The 24,165-nt window shown below is 40.8% G+C and overlaps 1 protein-coding gene across 4 annotated transcripts in view; it reads right to left on the bottom strand.

Moving 5' to 3' along the window:
- CHCHD6 (coiled-coil-helix-coiled-coil-helix domain containing 6) overlaps positions 1–24,165 on the bottom strand; it is a 109,255-nt gene that overhangs the window by 32,106 nt on the left and 52,984 nt on the right. For all 4 annotated transcript variants that reach the window (XM_057390259.1, XM_057390260.1, XM_057390261.1 and 1 more), the window contains 2 exons: positions 20,026–20,096; positions 4,570–4,705 (listed from right to left, as the gene is read on the bottom strand). In XM_057390259.1, the coding sequence (XP_057246242.1) occupies positions 4,570–4,705; positions 20,026–20,096 (207 nt within the window). The remainder of the gene's footprint in view (positions 1–4,569; positions 4,706–20,025; positions 20,097–24,165) is intronic.

Here is a 24,165-nt window from a genome sequence, read left to right as displayed (position 1 = left end):
TCCCAGCAGGCCACRCTTCAGCAGGATCCAGAGTGCTTGRGCAAAACTGCTCCATCAGGATGGGACACTGCAGCAATACCTGCAGCATCCTCTCAGCAATGTAAGTCCCTGCCCACAGATTAGAGACAAACTTCCAGCAGAGTTGTAATGCTTTGCTTTGTGTGCCAAAAGGGAACTGGGTTTTCACAGAGATCACTTGGAAGTGTAAATGCAATAAATTGACCACATTCCTTTTTATTATAGTCAAGGGCAAAGCAGAACACAGACGACTCAAGGTTATGTTAAAAGTCTCCCTTCACTGGAATTCAGTCAATCAGTGTTTAGCAAGGRCTTGTTTGCACACAGCAGAGTGACTCACAGCAAATGTGTGTGAATTTTCCCTGCACTTTCATTACAAACCCAGAACATTCATATACAGAGAAACTCACTCACCAATTTATTGCATTGTAATTTCCTTATGTAGACAAGCCCTGAAGCCTTGACAGAAGTGGTTTACCTTAGTCTGTTATGAATAGCAGATTTGTGAGAAGCTGGACACAGAATAGGGACAAAGAGTGCAGGATTATGAATGGCTCCMAGCTCAATGTATACAGCTCCTATTGACAAGGGAATACACATGTCTGAGTACACAGCCCCTGATAGCTTGGTTTGGCCAGGAGCTAGAGCACAGAAATTTCACCTTGGTCCTTCTGTGAAAGACAGGCACCTAGAGACAAAAACCCCTGAAAAGAAGGGATACATGCCCTTCACTAACAGACATTTTTCTGCACACAGTTGCAGGAAGCACGTTCTGTTTGAAATCTCAAATCATACTAATACATGGTCACCAGAGGCCTCGTTTTCCAAGTGGCAGCTGGCTGGAGATTCYCTGGGATAACCACCAATTACGTAACAAAGTAACCAACTAAAATTCGCGTCAATTCAGATTTGCCTACTGGTGTGAACAGAACGCAGGGACAGCAGAACGGGTCACAAACACTCTSAAAAGCTTGCATGTGAGTGCACATTCACACGGGTGAGGGAAGCAATTCACTAATAGGATTCAGACTTTTTAAAACAAAATCATTTGTTTTCTCTTTCCATCTGGATCCAGACGAAGAAATTATGTAGATTTCCACTGCCCACTCTCCTTTTCCCTTCAACACCCCCCTCTCACTGGCACRAGATAAAACCTTGGGGAAACAGCAGCAGCAATTTTCAATTCTCATTATCTAACGGCAGCAGTAGCTCTTGGTGAAACTTGCGGTCAATAAACTACAGGCAATTTTGAAAGACACAATGGGAACTGCCCCTCCTACAGCTGTCCCATTATCCCAGCTTTTATTAGATTTAAAGCCAGYGAGTTTTATGCTGTAGCTCAAGTTCTGCAGAGCCATGGAAACAGACCACCAGAAAAGATAAAACACTCCTAAATTAAACAGGACCTATCACAACAACACCCTCTAAAGTCAGAGAACTTCCACATAAGCAAAACATGGGATGCAGCAAGGAAKCCAGTGCCTAAAGGGGCTGACACTGCTGCAGTGAGTCACCAGTGACATGCCCAAAATTCAACATTCAGGATGGTACAAATGCAAAAGCTCATGAGCAGGTTAGGCAGGSTAAATTAAAAGCATTCTGGATACAAAGGCAGACAGCCAGAGCAGGATCCTGCTCCCATTACCATGAGCATCCCARTATAGGCACCAGCTTTGTAGTCCATGCTCTGGATGTGCCTCCCAAGAGGCAAAGGGAAATATTCATCTCTGGCCTCTTTCAGATGACTTTTGAGAATCAGATGCACCATACTCTACAGGTGTTTATTTCTCTCTGTAGACTACAAGAGACAGCCCAATGGCCAGAAAATAAACAAAACAGATAACAATAGCCATATCCTTACCACGCGTCAAAATAAAGCAACCTGYTCCAGGAAGAGGGGCTGTRCAGGAAACCAGTAGAAAAYAAATTTTAAATGATTATGTTATATRTTTGTTCATGGGGCAGAAATAACTGAGGGTRTATCTCAGCTCCTGTCTCAGAGACGTGCACAACRACAGGCAAAGGGAAATGGATGTCCAAAGGAATGGTCTCAAACAAACACAGTAAGGGGGAAGATGCAAAGAACTATTCTCACCCACAGYAAACTGTAATTTTCAGTCTAGAAATCCAGAGCTTGCTTTCTCCGAGTCTAATGTATACCATGCCYCGGAGACATTTTTACCAGCCATCAAAAGGAACTTGCAGAGAACCAGATGCTTCATTAAAGAATATTCACCAAGCCTTATAAAATCTTCAGTAAAAAGCAGAAGAACAAATCACCAGCATGCAAGTGAGTTGAAGTCACACATCCAGCTTTTATTACATTTCCTCCTGCACTGGAAAATAAATCGTGTTTAAAAAAAAGGTAAAAAAATACCCAAGAAATCAAGATATTCTGGCCTTTCTTTCCCACATTCCTCCAACCTGAATTTCCTGAATGAGGAATGCGTGAGACAAAGCCATTTGGTATAAGACGCTAATTTAAACTTAAAGAAAAACAACAGCTTAAAAAGGGGAAGGGAGGAAGGAATTTTAATCCTACATGATAAAACAACAGCTTGTGATTGCTACATGTATCTCAGGAGTCAGAAGAGTCAGTAAGCGCAGTGAGAGAAATTGTCAGGGCTTGAGCTGTTCTGGGACAAAAGTAAACTACAGAAGGCATATTGCCTTACGRAAGTTTTATTTGAATTTGTACTTGCAGAACCTTCTAGTGCCTGTTTCTAGCTGCAAGGTGTGTTACCTATTCCTTAATCTCTCAAGCCCCTTCTTAAAACATCAAGATTTTCTGCCACATTGTCATCATCCATAACAAATKAATGTTCTGTGTACTTTTCCTTCCAGGTAGTTTCTAACAATAGTGGGGATAAAAGTTGCTGAAGTTCATTGAAGACTTTGGGAATGAAGACACCCAGACAACCCCCAGTTTTTGGCTTATAAAGAAAACCTACCAAAACCTCCACCAAATTCAAAAAAGATCCAAGTTATTAGGATCTTTCACTGCCCTCTGCTGTTACCAGTCATTTAACTTCTAATTTACTCTTTAATAATGTTGGGCTGGGGCTCAGGGCTGGCAGCATCCCAGCCCCTTTCTCAGGCGGGTTGGAGCCGCAGCTTGCAAATATGCTGAAGTTTAATGCAATCTGTCTTCTCTGGTAATCACATTCCACCCGCACTGCATGCAATAAAGATGTATTGGTAAATGCATTTGCTAAAGATATACTCCACTGAAAAGGCTACAAGCCTGATTTAGAGGAGGCAAGGAGGATAACAGAGGCTGGCAATAGCTGCACCAATGCTCTGCACACAGCAACTGGGGGCACGGATTGTGCAGCAGCAGCACAGGCACCACTTTACTTTAAAGCTGAGGAAGAAAAAGAAACCACATGTTTTGGGAGCTGGGGACTTTAGAGATATCAGAGAAAAGCCCTTTCCCTGGCAGCTTTAACCTTGCTGATTTGCAGACACACAAAGACCTTCTTTGTAAACAGGAAGGAAAAAAATTCCACTAGGACTAGCAACAACATTTGGTCTAATATATCCTGACAATTTTCCCATCTCCTTCTGTCGGGCTTCTTCTGGGAGCCGGCTGGCAGCTTGTTTCATGTTATACTTAAATCAGGCATACAGCTTCCCCTCACAATGCTAATGCAGAGAAAGACTCCCATGAAATATCCACCTCTCCCCCACCCTTTGCTTTAGTAATCCCATGAGAGAAGTCTCAGTTTCCTATTACCATCCTTTTCCCCAAAACCACTTTACTATATTCTCAGCACCTTTTGGAGAATTTTCAGCTGTCCACAAAAAAAATCAAACCAGAAAAGCCTGCCCTTGAGGGACACCTGACCCACTGAATTCTCACATGGTTCAGGACCATACCCTAGTTGTAATGTCCAAATACTTCATTTTCTTTTCCCCTTCACTTGTTTCAATAGCCAGAAATTCTTCCAAGGTACTGAGCAGCCACTGTCCTAAGGCATCAACAGAACCTACTGGGACTCTGCATCTCAGAAGGAAGAGCCATAAGGCTTCCTGGCCTCCCACACAAGATGAACAGTTTTTAGGAGTGCGCAATTTTCTTAACAGGCAGCAGTTTTGCCCAGTACAGAACCTTTCCCCGTGCAGCAACGAAAATAAGTAAGACCACCAACTTCAAAGTCCTATACCAGTAGCATATTTAGAGCCTGTTGAAATGGTTGCAGACATTGCCAAAAATGGATTTACTTACTGTTTGCACTATACAACATCCAAGAAGGCAAAACTAGGGAAGGCCATTGACTGATTTTGAAACCTGGGAGCATTGGTTCAACTGTTCAGGTGGTAGCTCAGTACAACAGGACCCACTGATGGGAATGAAGTTGGGACACACCACAGCGTGACTGGGAAATGTGGAATGAATGTGGGAAAATGCATCCCAAAGAAGGTTAGTCTCCTATGAAGATTGCAATTTGACTAACAGATACCACAGCTCTCAAAAACACTTCTCAGAAGAAAACACCATGCAAAGCAAGACAGTAAAACCAGCCAGTACAACAGACAAGCTTTTGTTACCTTCTGAGCTGAACTAACACAACGCTGATATTCCTTTGCCAGCTCCGAGCATTTGAGCACTTCATGTTGGTTTTCTCTGTAGCATCTCAGAATTTCATACTGCAGGCTTGCACAGATAGGATCAGTGTTCTTCTTCCTGCAGGGAAAACAAGCAAAAAAAGATGTGTGAAGAGGAGTTTCCAGCCACTTACTACCACTTTGCCTGTAACACACASACTAATTTTGTGCCAGAGTCATGTAGTCCTAATAGAGAAACTGGTGGGAGCWGCAATCACCAAAGTGGGTCAAATGACCAAGTGTGTCTTTCAGTCAAAAAAAAACCAAGGTTCTTAGCAGTAAGAAGGAACACGATCTTTCTTAGCTAGTGTGGCAGGCTGTTTTACCCATATATAAAACATCATGTCTCCTCTGCAGTCAGGGGTTAAAAAAATGAAAGTCCAAGAGTTTCAATGATTTTCTTAACTCACACTGGAAATCTCTGGCAGAACTCAAGAATCCTGGCTGGGCCTGCACTAGATCTGTAGCAGTCTGACAAGGAACTGAACAGACTTGTTGAATAAGCCACCTCCATCTATTGAATTCTCATCTATTTAAACCTACAGGAAGTCCAGCATGGTTGGAAGCACAGCAATTCTCCTAGTGACCAGGAAAAAGGCAGAATAATAGCAAGACCAGATATCTGTTTCTTTGTATTTCTGCAGCAATTAGAACTCATACTCCGTAAATGGCATTGACAGCTACCCAAGAACAATTAAGGATGATGTTCTTTTACTCTAATGTGCATGTGTACATATGGCACATCATCAGCAACAGTACCAATAAAGGGGAAGGTCRTTGTAAAACAATCCCAGCAACAATGGCACAAACACAGTAATGACAGTGACATCAGCTGCACAGACAGGCAGACACAAATTGCAGGAATCTGCAGCACCACGGCCATGGTATGTTTTACTAGAGAATGAGAGAACATATGCTTAGGTGTAGCAATCCCCAGATGTCATCTTCTAAACCGTAAATCTATTTAATTCCTTGCATTTCCTGCCCCAATATGCTTAGAGATCTGTGCCCAAATATCACACACACCTCCTCCTTYAAAGCACTTGATGCTACAGGCAGGCATTAATGCTATGCTATGATGTATTCATTTCCACAGTAACAACAGGCACTCATCCAGCAAAAGGGCTTCATAGCAAGGCAGAGGGAGAGAAAACATGACCTGTCCCTGGGCATGTCACAGGCTGTCAGGCGGAACAGATTTCTAAGAAACAGGAAATCTTAAACCAAGATCTTCTAAAAGCTTTTGGAGAGCTCCGATATGAATTTCCAAATTATATACAAACTGTATAAGGTGCTCAGGAAAGAAGTGGAAGGACCAAAAGAAGAACAATTTTGTCTTTTCCATATTAGCAACCCAGGTGCACTCTCAAAATAGTCTGAGGTATACTCTAGTTGACACTGCTTCAGTCCTCATTCTTACTGCCAACATCCACGGACAGAGTGGGAATGTATCAGTAACAGTATGACAGCCAGCTCTACCAACACTGAGATTTGGATCGGAAACCACAAAGATACTACACAGAGTTCTTTTTCCACCTCTTCACTAATCTTACAGCTTTTAGAAGAAACTTATTCCATGCACASTCCCTAAAGGCTAGTGTTCATTTCTAATTTCTGTGTTATATAGCAAATCACCTTTAAAGCCTTGAAAATCCATATTCTAAAAAAAAAAAAACCTTCAAATTTTGGGATAGAAAAGAACCCAGAGAGAGCTTCAGAAACTCATAATGTTGGCATTTTGCTTTGTCACTAACTTTAATATCACTCTAATCAAATCAGTGAGACTGTGGAAATGATACCAAACAATACCAGGTCAGGAAATACCACCAAATCCCTCAATTCATTGAAAAAGTTAAGACTTTTAAAATTAGGTTTTTTTTAACTCAGTGATGTTAAACTGAAGGGCATTTTGCAATTTTCACATAGAGACCTGGAAGAGCTAAAAGGTACAGCACACCAAAAACCAGTTTGTATTCTCTGAACTGAACAACATYGTACAAACATCTCAGAAATAATTAGAAATATGATTGACATTGTCTGTAGAGAGAGCTATAGGAATTGTGCCTTGTTTTAGAACTGTTCTAAGAAGCCACAAGAGTGAGTATTGTTTCCTCAAACCTACCATAGGGAAGGGATCCACCAACACCAACCAGGATGCATCGCCCACCAGTACCGAAATCAGCATTCCTACACACCACTTCCCACAACACAGGGAGGATTTATTTGGTACCATGTACCCAAAATCATAAAGTTATTATTCTCCTTTATTTCTTCAAAATACAACCTCAAGCTGTAGTTACGCATCACTTGCACCAGCTTCTCAAAACAGATTTAGAGATGCTAAGCAACAAATTGCAAAGTCAGTTTAGGTAATTATCAACCCAAGTTACTGCAGAGTCTGGGACTACAAAAGTTATCCACACCCAGCAGATTAGTTCTGGTACCCATCTGCACTGGAAAAAGGTATCCAAAGTGCTCTGGTGAACAATTACTTGAGGTACTTTCCTCCCTGCACAGCAATCACGATGCCTGCCCTGTCTGAATCGAGGGGATGCCACTCTCCTGCTCGTATTCTCAACATCAGTTTGCACCATTTGCACAGAGAGGGAACTGCAACCCTATATCCATACAACCACTGCACCTTACAGGTGTCTGGCTTCCCTCCTACATACCTGAGAGAAAAAGGAATTGAACCAGAAGCATCCAACTACAGACACATCTGTAGAGTGCAATGACATTGGGGGTTGACTTCCAAAGGAGGTGGGACCTTCATCARCTATTTCCCTTCACCCTCAGCCCAGCTCAAGGCTGTTGCACTAACTAATCTTCAGAAAAATCCATCTTCTGGACACCTGACCACACTGCTCCCGATGTGTCATTGTTCGAGGGTTTTTGCTATTATTTCTCATATGAGGGGGAAGGAAAATGGTGGAGAAGGGATGAGGTTTGTATACACAACCATTGGAAGACCTGTATGCGTTGACCCTTCTAAAGAGGGTCACAGTTTTAAGCATAATATGTCACCACCAAATGAGGTAGACAGTTGGCCTCTGTCTAAAATAAAATATGTTGCAACTKCTACCCCTATTACCGACCAAGGTATAAGTCATTTACAGCAGCTAGGAAAAAGGCAAGAGAGAAGGGCTGGGCTGGGAAGTGATAGCACAGTGTCTGCGGAAGGAAGTATGGAATACAAGCTCTGACAATACCTTGGAAATKAATAAATGCAGGACATACAGAATATGAAAGATTAAACCAATAGCACACACTCTCATATCTTTAAAGGAGGAAACAAGAAGGGATGACAGGCCAGAAAAAGGAAAAGATGWATTTAGAAATAAAACTCATTAGCAGTGCCTCCCCTATCACAGAGAGGAAAGAAACCTTTGCCTTTGCACTGTTCAGTGGGCAGGAAGGCTACATACACATGAAATCCATGACTTCAGAACTTCCTCTCCCCCTCCCATGGAGGGATTTAAATCAGGTCTTTGTCTGGAAAAGAAGGGAGAGGTTTTCTTAAAATGAAACAAAGGGCATCCTTCTCTCTGCTATCCCTTGAGGTAAATCAGAATGAGCACAATCTTGCTGCATTTTGACACCGAGAGTTACCAAATCCTTTCTATCAGTGCGTATTCCCTTTACTTTATTTAATAAATGAAATCTCATCAACTTATCCTTCTTCTATTATCACTGCTGACATCAATCTGATAATATTGGCTTGGCGTGGAATCGTGCTATTATATGTCCTCTTGATATTTAATTTAAGAGAAACGTCTGCAGTGGGGTGAATATGTGAAGCAAGCTTTTTATTACTGGCAGCAGTAAGGACGCTGGGAGTGAATTAGACATTCATCTTAGTCAGGGCCAATCTAGTGGCTCAGAAGAGGTTTTCTTCTTAACCCTCTCCTAACTGTTCAACAGCAGCAGGTAACAGCTGCTTCAGTCAATAACTGCATTCATTTGTCTTGGCAATTTCATTCCTACATGGAYATAAACCCCACAAACAAGTGCTAAGCGTCTGGGAGGTTAAAGCAAGGTTCTTTGAGAATTTCTATCATAAGCACTGCACTAGGAGGAAAAGTGCTGGTCTAAATGTCCATCAATTAATCAAGAAGCAACAGAGCTTCTGAAGACAAACACCCAAACTCACTGCAAAAAGCGATTATGGTCGTATCATCAGGACACAGACCCAGAGACAGAAGGTTTCAAATATGGCACAATGGCTACTTCTTAGGTGCTGCTGACAGGTTCCCTTCTTGAAAGAATTATGGTCTCAGTATTGGAAAGCAAGGGAAAGCTGGAAGAGGTTTATGTATTTGCTGGTCCTTCCACCCAGCTGAAAGATCAGACTCCCCAAGCMGAGATACAATCTTACCCTTCAGGACTTGGCAGCTCTTTAGACCAGTGCAAAATCAGTAACTCCACAGTGAGTAACACACCATCACTTGGCTTTACCGGGAAGAACAGCAATTCCAGATGGAGCTAAGTGCAAGATCTTCTTTTTACATATTACTCTGGGAAACCATTCAAGCTGAACAAAAAACTCGAGATAGAGGCTGATGGTATCTAAAACCAGACACTTTGATACCTCTTCTCAGAAACTGATCAACAAAGGTAGATGCAGGGTCCCTCAAGTTGGTTCAGACACTCATCTTAGTCAATGCAGCAGCAAGCAGCAACCTAAATGGGACAGCAACCTGGAATTTCTTGTGGGCTACAAAATCCAACGCTGGATTACATGCTTTCTGCTGCTTTATTTGACTAAGATGAGCGTCTGAACCAACTTGAGCAAACCACTGTCACTACAGCACAGACAGCCCCAGAGATCTGCAATGAGGTGCACAGGCAGCACTGCCAGTAAATCCCAGGGCACACAGCAACAGTTTCTGCAWGTTGGGAAGGAATCAGACACGTTTTATAGTTGGTTAGTATGTTTATATATTCAGGGTCCATTACACAGGTTTCAGACTAAGCTCAGTGATGCTCTGGGCACATAAATGTGGTGTGCTGCCAGGCTGCACTGTGCATATATAATACCCAATAGATGGTTAACTGACCTGTACTACTGCAGCCTCCCTTGGGTAGCAGTTGGCTCTGATGGCTTCTCTAACCTGTCAGAAAAATTACTCCAGACAGACGCAATACACAGTACACAGAAAGGTTTCATTCTCTCTCATTATTGCATCCTTGACATTTACAGCAGAAAATTAAACACAATTGAAGCATTTTATTCACTTACAACAAACTCATCAGCACAGAACACACAGCCAGGCAAGCTAACTTTCAGCACAGGCTGCAGGATGCTGCACTATCACAAAGCAAACACTGTGGCCTCACTACAAGCTATGGGATTCCCTGATCCTGCATGTCAGCTCGATAATGTGATTTGAATGGAAGAGGTAAGAGTCACATTTTAGCTGTTTGGCAAGGGAAATAAGAGATGGAAGAAGCTTAATAGATTATCCAAATGTCTACTAAAAAATCAGTAATGTTTAAGCTACATAACCTAGCACAGTGTAAACAAACTGCATGTCTCATGAGGCTAAACTATTGTGATCAGGAAGTATTTCTGTTCAGCCTCAAGTATTCAAAATACTGCTCATCAGGCTTTGCCACTGATCAGCGTGGAATAGAAGGCTTGCAGAAGTAACATTTTTAGAGCAAGAGGGGCAGACTAAAAGAAAAGGTGAAACCTTGCTACAATTTTCACAAGAATTGGGGTGCTACCTCCAAATTTCAGCTGAAGCAGCTGTATTGCTGTCTAAATCCTCCTCATGTGCCTTGTCACACTGTCAGCAGCTCACTCCTGCACACCTGCAGTATTCTCCYTCTCTCTTTCTCCCCCTTGACAGCTGCATTTCAATAACAGGTCACCCAATTCTATTTTTCTATGCCTTGTTCATGAAATCCCTAATGAATGAATATTTTAAAGCATTGTGAGTTGCTGGGTGACTCTGTGATCCTACAAAACTTGTCACTCAAGTACTTCCCAATCTCCATTCCTGTTTTGACAGCTTGTCTGAAACTGCCACCCAATTCCCCACTGGGGTTCATGCACTCACTGCACCCTTGTCCTTCCCAGGACAGATACCTCCTTTCCTTCCGACCACAGATACTCAAAAGTTGTTCTGAAATCTTCTTCCGTGTAAGTTAATTAGATTCTACCAGTGAGACAAAAGTTACCACAAATGTCCAAATCTCAAGTGTCAGCCACTTGCTGACACTTGCTGACACTGTACCATATTCAGTAGAAACAGTCTGCCCCAACCACATTTCAAAAAAAAAAAAAAAAAAAAAAAAAAAAAAAAAAAAAAAAAAAAAAAAAAAAAAAAAAAAAAAAAAAAAACARAAACCCCAAACTTTAAAACATACAGATTGATGTCAAAAGTAACTAAAATCTATCCGTTTTCTGTAACAACCTCTAATTTTGGAAATCAACAACTTCTTCATTTCAGTCATGAAACTGTTGCAAGGAGATTGTATGACCCATGCAGTGCTGGTTCCAGCTCTTCATCTGGCTYACCCCAATGTATCACAAGCTCTCCTGTCCTCCTACGTGGTTTATCCTCACACACAAGTGGTCATTTCCCATGTGACCAATGGGTCATCCTAAAAGACTTTGACTTACACTTCATTGTGTTTTACCAAGTGCAGTTTCACCCAAATTTGACCAACTTCCTTAGCACGCCATAAGCTGCAGGCACTGGGGTTGCAGTGGTGGGTTGTGGRTCTCTGGGGGAGCAAAAGGGTAGCAATATGCAAAAAAACTGTACAAAGCCATATAAAATTAAATTATCCTTATCCTACTGAACCTGCAAATGCAATAACTAATCATCCCTATTAGCACTCTGCATGGCAGATGGCAAGTGGTTTAGAATAATGAGAGAATTTTCCCCACAAGTGGATAATTCCAATGTACATTTGGATGTAAATTCTTTACTGATTATGATGGTAGAATACTGAGCTATGAGAAACTGCCAGTTTGGAAGATGCAAGGAAAACTACTGMCTCTCCCTTCACTTGCCAAGAGATACAGAAGTTAACAGAACTGGATCTCCTGCCCACAAAGCCATGCACCATTTTTTCCCAAAGATGCCAAGCTACTAAAAGTTGACTAGCAAAGATGAAGAGCCTAAAGTTAGCAGCAAAACGGTCTCTGGAAGCCAAGCAGGAATGAGTCAGAATCTTGTTGCTGGAAGGAGTTCTCTGAATCAGAAAGGAAGCTGGCTCAGCTCCCACAAGGCAGAAAAGCAATATAGCAAGCAATAACTGAATCTGAAAACAACACACAGCCCAACAAGTGACCCGAATAGGGATTTTCTTTCTTCAGATAAAAAACATCATCTAAAAACTGGTTAAGATCTCAGGTCAGGAAGGGAAGGCATGCAGTCTGTAGAAGGCAAGCAGCTCAGGCTTTAAGAATATATGGGTTGTGACAGTGCTATAATGTCTAGAAATTAGCTGGGGAACTGTTTGTCTGTTAAATACCTTCCCAAAAAGTTTTCTAAGGAAAGGAACTGAAGATGTGATAYGTTGATTTCATATAACCATAAGACATGAGGGACAGCAGGTTCAGTAAATTTCTCCTATGTGAGATAGCTTACAGTAATGTCAGATTGCAAATGAAATGTTCTTTCTAAAAGAAAACCCTGACTACTCATTTGAATAGCAGTTACCTTCCCAAAATGCCACTGAGCACTGYGCTAGGTTCATGCAGTTTACTTCACACTACACAAAGGGCTACCAGTGATGGGCAAAAATATGAGTCCATTAGTATATTCTGCACTGACAGAGTGACATATTGTGCTAAAGATGCCAMAACAAATTTTGAGAGGAGATTGAAACTGCCAGTGTTAAAGTTCAGGTGGGATCTGAAGCTAAACATTCACCTTATTAAAAAAATTCCCTTGCTTCCCTAATCTTCAAAACCACAGTGACCCCTTCTACCAAGCTGTGCAATTGTGAGTGATGAGTACTGACTCAGCAAAGACCCCCATTAGGCAGCTACTCATCCCTCAGAGAATACCAATATTTGTGCTTTCAAAGAAAATGCACACAAAAAGTCTTAGAAGTCCACTTTTGGGGGCAGGTTGGGATTTTGTTTGGTTTTGTTTTTAAGTATATATTGCAAATTCAGGAAGTCCTCAGAAAACTGAACAAAATCTTTATAGAGAGCAATTTAGATAACATGAGTTTAAGTCTGGAGAAGAGCACATGAAACACCTCAGGTGAATTGAGSCTGTGCCTACTGAGGCTGCTCCTGTGTGCTGCTGGTGGCTCTTGCAGTCAGCACAACACTGACCAGTTCTCTCCAAGGAAACAATATTCATCCCTCAACAAGTGCTCCTGCCTTCCAAATGCCAGGTTTTTTGGTCAAACTAGTTTGAATCATAGCTGGTATGGTAGGTGTGTGCCCAGATATGCAAGCATAGACACTTCCAGGACTAACAAGAAAAATACAAGTATAGAAAGAAGCAAACCCATCAGGGTTCTCTCACAGTAGGCTGAGTATCCTATAGGCGAGAAACCTATTTTATCAGAGTAAAATCACACCAAATAAATAAATAATAAAMTTAAGTCACTGAAGCCTGATCTGATGGCAGAGATGGTTTTTCTCCTCTTCTATAAGGGAGACAAGKACTTCAATTTCTCATCAGCTCAACATTAAACACTAACTTCCTCTGTGCAGATGAATCACCAGGACGCAAGGTGTCCACAGGAGTCCTGCCACAATGCTTATTTCCTCAGAAGATAAAAATATAGAAGCTCTGACCTACATAATAAACTATTCCCTCAAATTTCCCCCATTGGTACTTGCCTTTGGTGTCTTCTACCATCCCTTCACCACGCCAGGAGGAGACTGACTAAACAGTAAGGACACAGCGTGTATAATTCAGAATCAGGAATACAATTACTGTTCAAAATAGCAACAATGCCCTTGAAATCAGTTGCAACTGAATTAATGACCAGATTGTTASAGTGCTACCTCAACTTTGCCTTAGGCTGCTAATTAGCAAACAAGTCATTAATTCGCTGGTAACAAGTGGTTTCTCAGGCATTATTGCTTCTGACATCTTTAATTCACTACTCTTTCTGGAAAGCTTCCCCAGACATCTTTAACCTCAGTCCTTTACAAATCAACCTCGTGTCATTACCACCAGCACACTATACCACACACATGTTGACGACAGATGCAGAAAACACAGCAGGAAAAGGCTAAGATGGGTCATTAATTAATATTCATGATGGCTTTCCCAACTTAAACCAAGGGAAGGGGAAGGCCAAAAGGCACAAAAGGTATGCATTTTGGTGTGGATCTGCTATTATTTGTAAATACACAGCAAAATACTATGAAACCTGGAGAAACCTTACTTCCACCATGCYACACATCAGAATACACAATTCCCAATGTGAGGGCAGAGATCTGCTTTTATTTTCACTGTATTCTCCATGATAAAGAGCTGTGAACTGAAATAKTTCATGTCCTCTGATGCACAAAGTATGACTGAGGCTTGTTTTAACAGCTGCACAAATATCCATGCTTTTGAAAACAATCTGGATTTGGCCTGCCAACAAACCCTGATCTAAGGGCCTTAGAAAAAGGCAACATTACCACACAAAACAAGTGCTTTCCATGTAAAAAACAACAGAAAGAGAAACATCCCCAACAGACTACATGGAGTCTTTGGCACATCTTCCTTTGCTATTCCAGTATTTTCTATTCAGATCTTATTTTATAAATGCCCAAGTTCTACCAATGCACCGGTGAATAAATGCTCCAGCAGTTTTGACGTGACACCAGTTTTTCAGCGCTAACAGAACTGCAACCTCAGTTCATTGGACTCATTTATTAGTCATCTCTCATCACGCATGAGAGGAAACACAATACTGTGAACATTAGATTGAAACATCATTTTACTAACTAGGCAAAACAAAAATCTTATTTAGAAGCAGCATCTTAACGATCCCCAAAAAATGAACTTCAGAAGGAATATTCAACAGCTTGGATAAAGTACACAATCCAATAGATTTTCAAGAATTAAAATTTGGTTAAAAAAAGAATAATCCAGCCCAACTGAAACATTTACCCAAGTCCACTGCACATATTCAACCTCTATTTCCAAATACCATATTCCTAAAGCAGTAGGAGAATATACTTCGCTARGAAATCGATGCACCAGTACAAGTAGTTGCTTAACAATAAAACTTCCAGAATTCCTAAGGAAAATGTTTACACACTAAGGTAATGAGTGAAAAACTTTGTGACACAGAACTGAGAATAATCCAAAACGTTTTCTTTCAGTAAAATGCACACCACATGAAATGACACAAAGTCAAAATTAACCTATATACTTCTACCCTCCTTTGAAATAACTTCGAGGAAACTCATACRTTATAATCTCTTAGAGAATATTCCAATTTCTTACTAAGAGCAACTTTATAAAAGTGAGAAACAGAAAAGCTTTGACTAATAACCCATTTCTTTATTTAAAGATTATGAAACAGACTCCGTGCAGACAGAAGAAGGAACAACTAATACAAACCAAGCACCAAGGGAAGGACCGGGACTGGGACAGAGTCAAATAATTTTGGTGAAGGTATCATCATTGCAGGGCACAAAAGCACTATATTAAGATAAGGCTGTGGATATGCTTCCAGCAATAATCAATCTCTTATTTCTGAAAACTCTTAAATCCCTATTGGAGAGGCTCTTAATTTCAACACTAAATTAATCATTTATCTAATCTAAGGATAGGAGAAATCCCAGAGCAATTTTGTTTGATAACCATGATGTCTTTACCCTTCTCTTTGGCTTCACCACTGACCATATAATAACTGTTTCAGACCTTGCCTCCTGGGTACTGTCCTCTGTTGAAATATCCAAGGCCTCATAGTAGATTTCAGGATTAACAGACTCAAATATCACCATTTAACTACTTTAGAAACTTTCCAGATCTACATAAACAAACAAAAAAAGTAGTTTCTCTAGGTTCCAGTTAATCTTGCCATTCTGAGGGGCCATCAGCCTCATAAAATCTTGTGCAATTCAATAAAACCTTCATTTCCATGAGTACTGAGAGCAAGCCATAACTTCCCTGTTCCCAGCAGACAATCCATCTATGAACTTTGTTCCCCTACCCTCACTTAGTCAGTGTGGTTTCCTACTCCACGTTCAGCCCAGGAGGATACTTACTACTTGCTGGTTTCTCTAACATAATCACCTTAAATAYTCATGTCCATTAAGTTTAAAGATCTTAGGACCATTAAATGAAACTCTTACAGAGTAAGTCCCATATGGAGTAAATCTCATTGGCAKTTTCTCCATTGGAAAGCTGCCTTGGATTCAAGGCTGATCTCCACCAGGATAAGATACTGACATTCTTTATGCACTCCTTGATAACAGCACAAAGCCTATGCAGTCCTCTCAGCACAACATGCAAAGCAACAGAGTCATCAGCAAGCAGCTTCAGAAACAGTTCTGAAAACTATAGGGAGATCTCAGGGGGAAACTCAGCTTCAGAACAATTTTATCTTTTAACAGCTTCTTAATCCCCTCACCTGACTCCTTTTTATCTTTAATATCTTTATCTTCTAGAGTCACACACCCACCCAGAACAATTCTTGCATCCAAAATGAACAAATACAAAAATAAAAAAATAAATAAAAAGTGATAAGACAACCTTCACAAAAGAAAATAAATCACTAAAAAAAAGAAAAAAAATCAAACTCAAAACAAACCGGCATTTTGAGGATAAATCTAGAGTGCTGCACTAAGCCATAACCTCTTTACTGATGTTTTTTTCCTTCCCCTTAACAGATTCAGGGACTGTAATAACATTTAATCCTCAGAAGCTAATCTAAATGTAACACTCAAAAGAAGACAAAGACAACGCAACAGAAAAAAAATTTGGCCACTGCCTTTTGGGAGTGCTGCTTTATCCCTGGAGCGAGCGCATTAATAGAGCTTGGAATGAAATGCCATTTTATTCTCTGTAGCGGGGAGGGGATTAGCAAGTTGTCTTCTCTAAACCCAGTCTGAGTCATGGCTCTATGAACACTGAGAAAAGGATGTGGAACGAAGGGAAGGGCGGGGAGCACTGGCTTTTTATTTACACTCTGCTTCCTTTGTGGGTGGTTACTGATGTGCGCAGTTTGCTAAACAGGGAAAGGAGGGGGGGAAAGTTCTAGGTCCCCTGACTTTAATTCTGTTGGTTAACAAAAGAGAAAATAATAATGTACCAATTATAACAACATAGTTGAGACAATATGTCCGTGGCAACTGTCCAATTCTCCACAGCATGCAAGCAACAAGGGCAAGTTGCTTAAGGTGCTGAAAGCTGTGCTCAGTGGTATCTTGTTGCTAGGATCTTTTTCATGGGAGGAAATAAAACAGGTTGGACAGAGCCCAGAACAAAGGAGAAGGAGACACTCCGATAGGAGGAATGTGGAGATGGGAGCAGGCTGGGTTCAGGTGAAGAGATGAGGAACAAAGTCCATTGCACAAGTCAAGCCGTGCAGGCATCTAGCCTTGAAGTGGAAATCAAGATTTAATGACCGTGTCAGTGATTTAATACAAAGCTCAGCACTAAATACTTCACTTCTGTTTTTATACAAAGGGAGATAGGAACGTTTGCTTGCCTACCTCGCAGGCATGCTGTGAAGGGTCACTGGTGGAAAGCTTGTACAATATTCCTAAATCCTGCATTGCTTGACAATCACTAAGGAGAGARACAGTCTGTGGAACACTTGACCACTTTTGCAGAGCTGTAAGTGTTGATAYAATAATTACAAAAGTCATTAAATTCCAAGAAAACACTGGGGTTTTGTTTCAGATATTTCTTCGCTTCARCATGGACTCTGAAAAACAGGGTACTCACTGTAGAAATGGCCCCAGCCCTATTTCCTTCTTCTTCAATCATCTCTGCTGATACACTGTGRCAGAGGAGAGCAAATACAGGGTAGATTGGTCTCACAAAGCACAAGTGCCAGGAGCAGATCTTCACAGTGTAATAGGGATAATAAAAGCTAGGGAAGAGACACTCTATGAAGGATATGGACTCCTCTGCAGATGGACAAAGTGCCATTTATGGTTTCCTTTCCTTAAGGAGCTATCATAGTCCAGCACTGGAAACTGGCAGACCTGCACTTCATTCATACTTTGGCTATATTCCATCTCACATAATTTTGCGGGAGTGTCAGTTTAGTCCTGCCAACCAAAGATCTACACAAATCAGTGTAACCTATCTTAGCACCTACTGTGCTTGTATGTCTAATATGAAAGTGCAGAACAGGAYGAATAAACTATTCTTTCCACTGAAGTCACAGGATCTTGCAAGCCATGAACAGGCTATAGAAAGACTTGAATGTAGGATGTCTAACAAGAGAACCTCACAACTCCCAGACTTCAAGTCCTACCAAGTGAGCACAGATGCCAGGGTAGGAAGGAACATTCCTCTGACCCAGCTGTGTCACCATCCAGGTGTGAGGCACACGAACTCTTTGGGAGTGTTTGTACAGCGTGTTGTACACAAAGCAATGATCTGAAAAGGGTCACTGTATGCTGCTGGAAGAGACACACACACTGATGGGGGAAAGCAATGGTTCTTCCTGCATGTACAGTTATCAAAGGGCATTACCAGTCCCAGACCATGCACTCCAGTCCTCAGCTCAGTGCAATCCTGGCTATTGCTGGCAATTTCTACAGTAAAGAAATAGAATGCATGATRTTCACCTTCACCCTCAGTTTCACTTATGCCATTCAGCTTGTCCATTTTCAAGACACCCCCAGCCATGTTATCTTTTTACACAAAATTCACGTAAGGGCAGGTGTCCCTTTTTGCAGCAAAGAGGACAGCCCGAGGAACCTGTCCCTTTATAATGGCTCAAGTTCATACTGCCATCAATTAGAAGAGCCTTGTACAATAAGGCCAGAAGCCAAAGACTGTTAAATGGTAAAGGCTCCAAGAAAAGGGGAAGAAACCCTTAAGAGATCATAAACACACTCTCTAAATCTTGAAAGAAAGAATTCATTAGCATTTGTGTTTGTCTCAGCCACTAACCTTTGCAAGAAATGGTTGCTTTCCTGAGTTCCCTACATTACCAGTCTTCATCTCCACAAGAAACAGAAATTACCAAACAAAACCAAAACATCAGGAACCAAACTTCAGATTACTATAAAAAATAAGGTAGTTACAGTCTGTAATAATAAATGAAGAACATAATCCCAGGTCCCAGTCACTTTACCCAGTCACAAGTTCCCAACAACTGATCACACATTTGCAGAAGCAAATCCAAAATATTCAATTCATCAAAGACTATCAGATAGTTATGTCCTACAATTTTTTTCAATTTTATTTAAAAAGAGAATTTAGAATTCTGCTATGGAAAACAGTATGGAAATGCAAGCAATGTGTTAGCTGCCTTGTTTTGGTTTCTTTAGCAACTTATTGCTTGACTGTCCAAACAAAAATGTGAAATTACAACAGGTTATGTGACGCTTTGGCAGTCAAACATAATTTTAAATAAAGACAGCACAATATACTGCACACCCCACTAACATATTCATCACTGCTATATTATCTATTTATGCAATTAAGTATTGTAGAGTCTGGATTGGACCCAACCGGACTACATATGCTGCTACTCCAGTTTATTGCATGTTGGCCAACTGTTTACCCAACTGAGATCTGAGTGCTGCTCTTGACAGTGTAATTGCTTTAGCCTCATTAATATTAAAGAATTAGAGAAAATATTTTTTCTTGGGCAGCTGTTAGTGCATGTGCAACAATAAGTTATATAATACTATTGGCAAATACAAAYATAATTTAGACACTATAAATGCTCATGGTAAAAAGACAATATTAAAGGTGCACATATTATGCTAAGCACAATAAAAAAGACCAGAAAAATCCTCACACCCATTCTAAGCAATCATTCATGATAATTACAACTCTAGTTTGAAACTTATAGGGATAGGTTTAGACTATTTACCTTTTTGTTCCCTGGACAGTGAAAACTTTAGATGTGGTATCATTCTTCCTACTCCCATGCACCAACCCAATGCTGCAATGTGTAGGTTAAATACACKGTGTCAAAGTTGGAACAGAGTAAACATGTTCCATTGCTATTTCGAAAACCCTAGTAAATATTCCTATTTAGTATCAACTTTTTAAGTCCCTCTCTTCTTCCTCATGCTTCCTTGCAAGATCTACCACCTCTACACTAAACTCTGTCACACTTGGCACAGAAAGAGAAGAYGCCAGCTTACATCTCCTCACCCCACTCAGTACCTGACAGGAGGTAACTTCACACTCCATTTACAGGAACATCCAGAAGCTACACACAAAATGTCATGAAATGCAACTGTAACTGCTGAAAGGAACAAAAATGGTTCCTCACTTTATCCGCTCCTCTGCCTTGGAGACTGCCTCGTGGTACTGCTCGGATGTCAGCTTGTAGATCTCTGCATTCTGAAAAAAAGAATAGAATGCTCAGCTCTAAAAAGTAAAGGCATCTCAGATCTTATCTTGTCACAAAGTCATCTTCTATAATTAATAACAATTTCCAACAACAAACAGAATATTCAGTTCAAAGGACACCAAAAAATGCTAAAGAATCAGTTTTATTTTCAGCAAAATGGATCAAGACCACAGCACATCCTTCATTCCAAGCTTCACCCTTGTGAAGCAAAAGAGGGGGAAAAGGTCCCTGCCAACCAACCATGAGCTTTGATTATTCCATGTAACCWCAAAAACAAGGTGTTTCCAGCACCAAGTTATTTTGAGTTTGGTCGTGTTTTATTCTCTTCTTTCATTAATTGCTGTGAAGGATCGTGTAAGTTCCTGACATGCAAGTATCAAAATTGGCTGCTAGCACTGGAAAATCCATTTTACATTTCAGTGCTTCTACTTATGTTACTTATTCTTTAAAAGAAAATTATGCAGCCTGTTTCCCTTTTAACAACACAGGGAGGCGTATCAGGTATCAGTTAAGGCGCTGCCAAACAGAGTCTTGAGTGTCTTGCTGCRGGGCTTAAGAGGTTTGCATTAAATTCTCCTGAACTTGCACAGAAAGAGTTTTAGCTCACAACTGTTAAATGTGGAGGATGCCTTCCTCCTCTGGGCTGCACTGAGGAGCCTCCCAGGCACAATCAGCAGGAGGGAACAGCTGCACACCCCCAGTGACTGCACTACAAGGTCYTGTGTCACTAAACTGCTGATAAAGCTGCATTAGGCAAAGCTGCTGGACTCCACTGGCAACTGCCTCGCTCAAAGCTCATCTGCAAGGCTCAAAAGTATGCAATAATCAATCAAAAAAAGTGACAAAATGGTATTGAAAGCGAGGACAGCTATTCATTTAGAGCTGGTTTGAGTTGCTATCTCATCTCTCCCCAAATTTGGTCATTTTATATAAAATACTATTCTTGCCCTTCTTCATTTATTTTTCCATAAATGCAGCTGTGGTCTTGCACACGATGAGCCAACACTATACTGCTCAGTGGTTGGAAAAGGGAAAGGACAGATATAACTCAAGTTCTATTAGTGGCTCTGTCACTTGTGCAATCTTGGGCAAGTCACCATTTTCCATCTGCAAGTGAGGGATAACAGCTGCCTGTATCTCTGAAGCTGGGTGAAACTCAGCTAATTGGAAAGTTTATACAGATTTTCAGAGCCTGGGCTTCAAGGTGTTACAYTTAAGCGTTTTATCTCTGGTGCCTGAATTTATGTTACATACCAAAAACACCGAACAGATTTTGCTCTTTCAAACTTTGACCTTTGAGACAGATTTAAACTGAGAAATCGTGGAGGATTAACCACTTCAAAATGCATTTTACCGGCAAATTATCATTAATGTTTCTGTTTACTTACTTGCTACATAGTGGTCAAACTTCAATGCTATTAAATCCATTTTTCTCCTTCCTACATTGAAAAGTTCAGCTTTTAATGATGCCTTTTTCTCTGGCCTGTAAACAGACCTCATGACTTACAGCTCCCTGCTGTTACTTATTCACACATGAAACCACAAGACCTGTGCTTCATTAATTAAATTTGCCATTAAAAATTAAATAATATGAATAAGTAGATGTAAGCGTTATCTCCATTGGGCTTCAAAGGTCTCACCGTTTCTCCAATCACTACCCAAGCAATTTTCATATTTCATACTGTCTGATTTCTCAAAGGGACCGGATCTGAGAGATCAAATTGAGAGAAAAGTGGGAAAAAGAGAAAGCGAGGTAGAAAAATTAAACATTTTTCAGGCAATAGGAAGTAGCCCTGTCAAACACTGTTAGCCTGCAGCACTCTGCAGTGAAACAGCAGCAGGAGAGGAAAACAGGAACAAATATGTTGCACATGAGAGCCAGCATGAGGTCACATTTAACCCGTCTAAAGAAAGGAAAAATAGCCAACACAATAATTTGCAGGATGTACTGTCGATCAAAGTGGTTGTGGCACAACCTTACCCAGTTTATCAGAGAGAGTTCAACTGCCCAGCACTTCAGCCAGCTCATCTTCAACAACATCAGCTACAGACACAGACACAAACRGCTAGGAAAGGAACCCAGGTTTTGGTTCTGGATTCTGAAGCTGCTAAAAGCAGGCAAGGGAGAGTGTTAACAGARAGGCAAGAATCTCCGTGAGGGAAAGGAGGAACGAGCTGGCCCCAAAGCAATCCCCAGGCACAGGGCACCATGCAAAGATTGAGGAGGGGCACAGAGCACCTTTAACCTGCAGATAAAGCTGCTGAGTTTTAAAATGAGAAGGAAACATCTTTGCATGTGATCCAACTGGGCATCTTGCTGTTGGTTCAGACCTCTCCCCTTCAAAACCTAATGAAACAATATTTCCAATGCTATGAATCAGCACCTTTAAATGCTTCCCGAGCAATAAAAACAGGGGGCTACCATTTAAATCTGAGTTTGTTCAACAGGTAGGCTTTTTAAATATGTTTTCTTTGGCCTTTAGACCCTTTCCTAACTTGGGAAAGTCACATTCCCTTTTGTCCTAATCATTAAATAAGCAACAAATGGACTAAATGGGCAACAGAAGGGCCATGCAGCATGGGTACAGTCACAGAAGGTTTTGCGATCTGGGGCTTCTACTAACAGAGAATAATTTTCCAAGTCTTCTCATCCATACTACTTCAGACACAAACTTGCTTTGTTTTCAGCAGTTTACCCACCATGCTATGAAAGGACAGAATGTTCCTGTAGCCTAGAACATTCCAGGGCTATATAATATGGTTACAAACAAGGAACCAAGCTAGGAACCACCTAAGCACTTCCTACAACTTCAGCAAGGTCGCCCCCACACAAGGGCTATTCAGCAGGATCAAGGTGTGGTATTTGCACTTGAAACAAAGTCTGAGCTGCCTGTAGTCTTAGTGAAGTCCTTYATCTTCATAAAACGATGTTCAGTGGTACAGTAAAAGAAAGAACATTCCGCACGAAATTACAAGACATGAACGCTGCTTTTAATTTACTTTCACAATATTTGATGCTTGAGATAAAATGGCAGCTCACAAAGAAAAAGTTGAACATGAGACCTCAACTATTATTAAATAAAGCTCCTGGCAGTCTTAGTTGCAGAAATAAGTTTAAAAACATGACCAAAGGACACCATAAGGGCTGAAATAACAAAAGACACAGAAAGAATGAATGAACCACCTAAAATGTTTCACTTCTCTCAATAAAGCTGAGCCTTAGGGGAGTCGACTTCAGAACATCAGAGCTTTGTCATATGGGGAGAGAGCTCTCCAGAGAGGACAAACAAACCAAGTAAAGAAATGTTAGTTTGAAAGATTTTTTCCTGCTATTAAATGACGGTTCATAGCAAATAATAAAAACACCAAGAAGTTGTAAAAATACATAACCAGAGCCTAAAGTGCAACAGAACCATTTTCCTTTACCCACTGTTTTTCTACAACAGATTTGCTGCTATACCCTTGCTCTCCACTCTTCCAAAACACCCTTGTGCTAAAAATTCCCTTCCAAAAAGAATCAATTTTGAAACTTAGAGCTAAATTTGGAGTAATTTTAATTCAGCATTCCTCCTTGGCTGCAAACATGCAGAGAAACTCCAACACTCACTACTACACCTCTCTACACTGCCCAGGCCCTTTCCAGAACATATAGCATAGAAAGTAAGAAAACATTATAGCAGAAGACTGAGTTCTCAGGGTTATTTCAGGAGGGAAAGTAATTGARGCATAAAGAGAAAACCCTGCCAGCTCATTCTCACACTGACATTAAACCACATTCCTTACAACTTCAGCGAAACATGCACTACTTGTGGTAACATGTAAAACAAAAAACTGAGCAAAACAAGCATGAGGAACTAGAAATTCATCAGATTTTAGGTGAAATTATTTGTGAACACTAAGCAACAGCATTAAAAAGCTGACACTGGGACAAAGATTTCTCCACCAGGTTCAGTCTGGGTCAATAGATCAGAAGGTGTCTGGATTAAAAACCAACAAAACCCAACCACCATAGCCACAGCTATCTTGAGATATTCTGACACCTCAGAGTATAGAAACTTG

Source organism: Malurus melanocephalus, unplaced genomic scaffold, assembly GCF_030028575.1.
Source record: "Malurus melanocephalus ecotype Western Australia unplaced genomic scaffold, MMel_1.1 scaffold_24, whole genome shotgun sequence".
Taxonomy (NCBI): Eukaryota; Metazoa; Chordata; class Aves; order Passeriformes; family Maluridae; genus Malurus; species Malurus melanocephalus.
Note: the sequence above shows the minus strand (reverse complement) of the source record. Positions and strands in the feature narration are given on the sequence as shown.